At 37.8% G+C, this 6,732-nt stretch overlaps 1 protein-coding gene across 1 annotated transcript; it reads left to right on the forward strand.

Moving 5' to 3' along the window:
• The first annotated feature begins 2,458 nt into the window (after positions 1–2,458).
• LOC147857007 (endonuclease 4-like) lies at positions 2,459–6,326 on the forward strand. Its single transcript, XM_087328813.1, has 9 exons — positions 2,459–2,666; positions 3,598–3,772; positions 4,405–4,506; positions 4,622–4,677; positions 4,789–4,872; positions 4,971–5,063; positions 5,158–5,228; positions 5,452–5,525; positions 6,026–6,326. Exons 1-9 carry the CDS (start codon positions 2,538–2,540, stop codon positions 6,139–6,141), a joined length of 900 nt encoding a protein of 299 aa, XP_087184939.1. The 5' UTR covers positions 2,459–2,537; the 3' UTR covers positions 6,142–6,326.
• Positions 6,327–6,732: the final 406 nt, after the last annotated feature.

Below are 6,732 nucleotides of genomic sequence, written 5' to 3' on the forward strand. Positions count from 1 at the left end.
TGTTTGGATCCACAATCTGACGACCTTGCTGAACTCAATTTTTATCGTGGCCACATTTGGTTCGGCATCATCTGAATTTGATGTTAATGGGACAACAACTGTGTTTGACTTGACCTCCTTCCGTCTAACTTGCATTTTCGGTCATCTCCGTCTCGATGGCATGGACACATGGAATGGGTGTTGAGCCTTACCATATAATATTTGGTGTATCAGTGGTCACACCACCCTCTTCGGTGGATATCCCCGCCTTTTTACATTGTTTCACCACGAATAGACACATGTTATTATCTGAATCCAAAGATTAAACCCTCCAACACTAAAAAAGCATGACATGAAAGGCTTGCTCATACTTATATAAGATTCCAATCCGGATACAATCTTCTTCTTCAACATTTCCAACCGGTCATCCTTTTTGGCATCGTAGATGGCCATCTCGTGCTCCATAAATCTCGCCATGAACTCTGCCTCCGTGTCGAATCGGAGTTCAACTGGAGTGGAGTTGAACCTTGAAATAGCCCTAACCTTCAACTTCTGGATGTATGATTGTTGATTTCTGTGGTACTTGATTTTGGGGTCCATGAAAGGTGTGAGCGACCTGTGGTGCTCATCGCTATTGAAGCATGCCCTCGGAGTACCCTCCTCCTCCTCTATCCGCATCCCTTGTGGCAACATTATGTCAATTCCATGTGCCATGCATAAGTGTGTTTCCATGTCGCATTTTTTGCGATACCACCTTGGCGAGAGGTGACAATAATCAACCATGATACGTGCATGAGCCTTGTTCCCATGTACATCTCTTCCAACCTTATACAACGAGTTTGGGATCTCACCATTTGTTGTTTGAGTATGTGTTAGATATGCTAGACCATTTGTTACATAAAGATTGAGATAATAAAATGAGACCAAATCCACATACCATTCGAAGGAGCGTCTTCATCAAATGATGCCATGCCTTGTATGGGGTCGATTTGAGGACAAGAACCCACCAATGCTTGGTCCATGCTCTCTCCACCCTTAAACATGTCATGTTGGCTGCACAACTTCTCCAATGTCTTCTAACGAAAACCCTTTAACAAATCATCGGTCAACATACATGCATCACACATAATTACCACTAGTAATAAAAATTGGTTCATGACATACCTCCCTTTAGTTGGATATATGCCACCGTTATCGGAATCCCACCGCTCTTTGTACTTGGACCTGGCAGCCATCTACACGATCAAGCATAAGTAAAAACCTAAACATTTTTTGAAATCACTAATCAAGCAAAACCCTAAACATAATCCTGAACCCTAAACCCTCGACATGAAAAATAGGATTTACGCCAAACAAATTAAACCCTAATTCAAGTAAAAGAAAACATATAGAAATGACACAAAATCGTAAATAAGAAACCAAACATTTTCTGAATTTAATACTCAAGGACACCCAATATTATCTTTAATCAAGAAAAAGAATTAAACCCTAAAATCTAAATAATCAATAATCAATATAGAATAATGAAGCAAAAACCTAAACATTTTCTGAAAAATAGGATTTACACGAAAAACATTAATCACAAGACAACCAAAACCCTCCATCATCAATAATCAATAATCACTAGATCAAGCCAAACCCTAAAAATTTTCTAAAATCAAGTGATCGAGTAAAACCCTAAACCTTTTCCCGAACCTTAAACCATCGACATGAAACATTCTTGCACATAAAAAAACAATTGTAGAAAAAGTAGAAACATACACAAATACATACATGGGAAATATATGGGTGGATATGGCAGATATGGCAAATGGATGTAGTCGACGATTGGCCGCCTGAAAACCTTTCTTGACAAAAAACCCTGACAATCTGATTTGAAAAAATGAGAGAAAATGATAGGTTTCATGGTTTTATACACGTCGATTGGGCGACCAAAATTGGTTGGGGATACATGCGGTTGGGCGATCACACGTCGGTTGGGTGACCACACAATTAAACATGGTTGGGCGACCAAACATGGGTGGCAGGTTGGGCGACCACGTTTTGCTATGTAGGTTGGGTGATCAAGGACTCAAAATTGGACGATTACAGACAGGGTTGGGCGACGACTGACACAGTTGAGGACTCAAGAGTTGGGGAACTACTGATAAGGTTGGGCGACCGAGGACTCAAAAGGTTGGGTGATCGAGGACTCAGAGTTGGGCGACCTCTGACAGCTTTTTTTTATCGTGCGTTTACAAAAAAACATTCCAAATAGGACGGTGCAGATCACACACACACACACACACAACCGAGCGACCTGCACCGTCCGTGGCCTTGATTCCCTCGTCAAGCCTATTTATATATGATTTGGTTAGCTAATAGACACGTCGGTATTGTGTGTGCACTGTGGAAAGCAAAGCCAAGCCGAACCGAGCCGAGCCGAGCCGAGCCGAGCTGAGCTGAGCCGAACCGAGACCCCATTCATCGTTCGAAGAAGAAGAAGAAGAAGAAGAAGGATTTCTTTCTCTGCTCTGCCCTGCCTTTTCTTTTGTATCTTTTCTTTTTTAACCCTAGCCATGGCCGCTCTGTTCTACTTTGTTTCCTTCTTCTTCCTCTTCCTCTTCTTCTTCTTCTTCTCCTCCTTTCCTTCTTCTTCCCTCGCATGGGGTGTCCAAGGACATTATGCGACTTGCTTGATCGCACAGGTAACCTGCTAAAACCCTAATCTCTCTCTCTCTCTCTCTCTCTCTCTCTATCTCTCTCTCTCTCTCTCTCTGTCTCTGTGCGTCTCCATATATTTGTCGATGTTAAATGCGTTCTTTTTCCTCCATAAAAAGGAGGTGTTTGGTCTACTTCTGCAGATAATACGGGAAACCATGCTATACATGGTTTGCCTTAAAGTTATTGTAGTAAGAGAAAGATAATTTAACAAATTCATCGAATGATTGACAGCCACTCTATTTCTATTGACATTGAGAAGAAAAAAATTGGAGATTGGGGAGGGGGGCGATAGGATTTTCTGTTGTGCAGACAAACAGACAGAAGCTTCGAAACACAGATTTCATAGCAGGCCATCGTTGATGTAGAGATCTAAATGTTCGAAATAATCAATACACGGACACTGAATCAAGAAAAGTAGAAATTGTTGTTAGTAGAGAGAGGATATCAAGTGACTGAAGATTTTAAGTCATTACGTGAATATATTCAAATAATAAGCAGAAGGAAAACGAGAATTTCTTCATTTCGCTTCAGGAAAAGATCTAGAGCACTGAAAACTATGGGAAACGGAAGGTCATATTGTTTCACAGAATAAAAATAACCACACTGTCACAGAATGTATCAAGGAAAAAATGAAATCTTCAAATTTTCACTAAGAAAAGAAGGGATTTTGCTCCCTCCACATACCAAAATAAAGCAGTGTGCCAATTTGGAATCTGTACCTTATGAGGATGCTAGGCATAATTTTCAAGAATATGTACAAGGTTGTTATAGCTTTCAGTAAGTCCTAAGGAGGGAACATCCCCAAGGACACGAGTCGTTCTCCTTTCATCTCTCTTCAGAAGTATTAACAGTGAAAAGTTCCTTTTGAACTACGTTCTTAATGTGGTTTTAAAACAACCCTTTCTCCGCCTACAGAAATTCTTCAGTGATTCAACCCGGGATGCTGTGCAGTCATTGCTTCCAGAATATGCAAAAGGAGGTCTCCCAAGCCTTTGTGCATGGCCAGATCAGATCCGATCCCGATACAAGTGGAGTGGATCCCTTCACTATATTGATACACCTGATTTTTTCTGCAATTACGACTATAATCGTGAGTACTCATATTTATTTCATCCTTTTTATGATCCTAAAAGCACAAATCTCTTTCTTTCTTTTCTCAATGGCTTTCACATTATTATTTGGTGAATATCTTTCTAGGGGAAAAAACTTTGGAATACTGCTGAGTTTTTCCCTTTGTCAACCTTCTTCTCAACCTGTTATATGTGGCATCTGAGAAATTGCACAATTCATCAAATTATATTTGCTATTTGAGCAATTATGTGCACTAGTTAAGTAAACAAATTCCCAGACAATGATGATGACAAGCATTGAAAGAGACAAAATAGTATTCCTCATTTAAGAAACAAAGATAAAAATGCATATACAAAATTTCCTATTAGATTGTGCACAAAAAGGTAAATCCCAACCAATTAGTGGATAAATAAAACAGAAAAACTCTGAAATACTCCAAGTTTTTTCTCTGTTTTTTCAAGTGTCCCCTTAGTGAAATAATGTTTTCATTCTTCTATGGATTTGTAGTCTTTTAGGACTCGTGTTCCTAAAAAACTTTAATAAATGGAAAGAAATTGACATGTTCCTAAAAAAATTTAATAAATGGAAAGAAAATCTTTCGCGGGAATTCAAAAATAATTTAAATCTCATGATCGAACTATATGAATGCAGGTGATTGCCATGACTCAAGTGGCATTTTGGGAAGGTGTGTAGCTGGTGCTATTAACAACTACACTTCCCAACTAACGACATATTTTTCGAATTTGCAACAATGTATATCAAGAATTGCTTTATTCTTTGATAATTTCTTTGACTTAAACTGGTTATCCATTCAACATTTACCTGACTTCTTCTGTTTCCTTTTTGTTTTTTGTCTCGATTTTGCCAGATAATTTGACTGAAGCACTGCTGTTCCTCTCTCACTTTGTTGGAGATATTCATCAGGTACTCAATGCATTTACACACCACTATCAAAACTTAAGAATATATCTGATACTCAACTCAGTTGGGATGGTTTAAAATTTCAAAGTCTGAAACATTGTTTTGTCCAATCAGCCGTTGCATGTTGGTTTCACATCTGATCTTGGTGGAAATGCAATAAAGGTTCATTGGTATCAGCATGCGAGGAATCTTCATCATGTACGTATGTTCTCCTTTACCATAAAATTGATGCTAAATGCTAAAGAATATTTCAAAGTGCATTGTTCCCTCATTGCAATTGTAATTTGAATCAAAAGATTTGGGATGATGATATTATTGAATTGACAAGCCAAAGATTTTATGAGTCCTCGATCACAAAGCTTGTGGAAGACCTTAGCAATAACATTATGGTGAGGTTCTGTATGTCGTTTGTTAGTTTCTTGTTTCTAGCCGTTTTCTGCTTCTTAAAGTGACTTTTGGGCTGGTATCTCCATCTGTATTTAGGAAGGAAAATGGAATACTGATATGCCTGGATGGGGAACCTGTGGTAATGGTGATATAGTTTGTCCAGATATGTAAGTTTCCTTCTTAAAAAGTCTTATGGTTTTATCATTCATGTTATGACGATTGTTGGCATTAAAAAGGTATAGGCTACGTATCTTGGTCTTATATTTCCTGTTGGTTGAAGATCATCAATATGAAAGATGGAGATTCTGTATCTTAATACCGTACACACTAGAAATGGTTTGAATCAATATGTGGGCATTTATTTTTTTCTCACATTTGAATTTTATTCAGATATGCAGCTGAAAGCATCAATGCCGCATGCAAATGGGCATACAGAAACGCAACTCCTGGATCATATTTAACTGGTACATCTTTCCCTTGGGAAAATTTTGAATCATATGCATAAATTTCCGATTATCATATTTTTGCATAATTTGTCTTTGATATAATTGTTGCCTTTGACCATATTCGAGGTTCATCACATTGACAATCTGGTCCAATCCCTACATGCATTCCTCTCACATTCACAATGTGTAGTCTCAATGGCAGCATTCATTAGTCAAATTCTTGAAATCGAGAATCACTAATCAATTCCCACACATACTACGCAAAATTGCCTCACTTTTGGTTCCATAGGCTATATTTGTCATCTGAGGATGATAATATTCTCGTTCTTGTGTACACCTTCAACAAACCTTAGTATACTGTCCAACAATGTGGTATCCAGCACCATCTTCATGTTAACTAATATATATATATACATGCGTACGTATACATATATCTACACATACAGTCCAGCACAGTGCCATGTTGTTTCTCATGTTAACTAGTTGGTTCTCATGGGTGCGTTTGGCTGTGATGTCAGATGATTATTTTCTCACAAGAATGCCTATCGTTGAGATTCGACTTGCACAAGGTGGAGTGAGACTTGCATCTATTTTGAATAGAATCTTTGGTCAATCTGAAATTCATACTTACTAACTGCTGACTGTACAATCAAATGTTGTGTATATTGTACATTTTTTTTCTCACATGCTATGTAACATGTAAATATGAACATCCTCATTGTACAATAAAAGATGGAAAGCCCGAACTTGCCAATAGAAATATTGGATGTGCCTAGTCATCAATTGCTATTTTTGAATGTATCAAATCTTGGTATTGAACACAGCCAATTTAAAGACACAATTAATTAATGCTTCTTTGTTTCCGAAACATAGGAGAAGTTGAGTAATTGCACAATTTTGTGTATTTTCAAGGAATAAATTGTCATATGAATTATGTGATTACCATCTTTAAAGTTGACTTGAATAATAACATGAGGTCTAAGATTCCCCCTCTGAAATGAACAAATGGGTTAAGAGTAACCAAGAATTTTACATTAAGACCATGTGATGCAAGAAGTTGTTAAGATCATAGAGTCCATAGAATTTTATACTTAATGTGAAAGTCATTGTTTGCAGGGCAAGTGTTGCCTTCTCTTAAAGTGAAGCCTACATTTGCTCTATGTACACTATTATCTTTCTATTCTCACTTGATCCACTAAAATTGAAGCAATGTCCAGGAAAGAAA

Source organism: Azolla caroliniana, unplaced genomic scaffold (genome assembly GCF_043228905.1).
Source record: "Azolla caroliniana isolate FFs.n. ecotype wild unplaced genomic scaffold, voAzoCaro1.0.p SCAF_12, whole genome shotgun sequence".
NCBI classification, from domain to species: Eukaryota; Viridiplantae; Streptophyta; class Polypodiopsida; order Salviniales; family Salviniaceae; genus Azolla; species Azolla caroliniana.

Excerpts from the sequence above, each read along its gene's own strand:
- LOC147857007 (XM_087328813.1), top strand. The coding sequence starts at position 2,538 with ATGGCCGCTCTGTTCTACTTTGTTTCCTTCTTCTTCCTCTTCCTCTTC. Across the intron at positions 3,773-4,404 it reads CTGCAATTACGACTATAATC|GTGATTGCCATGACTCAAGT; the intron begins GTGAGTACTCAT and ends ATATGAATGCAG. Across the intron at positions 5,229-5,451 it reads GATATAGTTTGTCCAGATAT|ATATGCAGCTGAAAGCATCA; the intron begins GTAAGTTTCCTT and ends AATTTTATTCAG.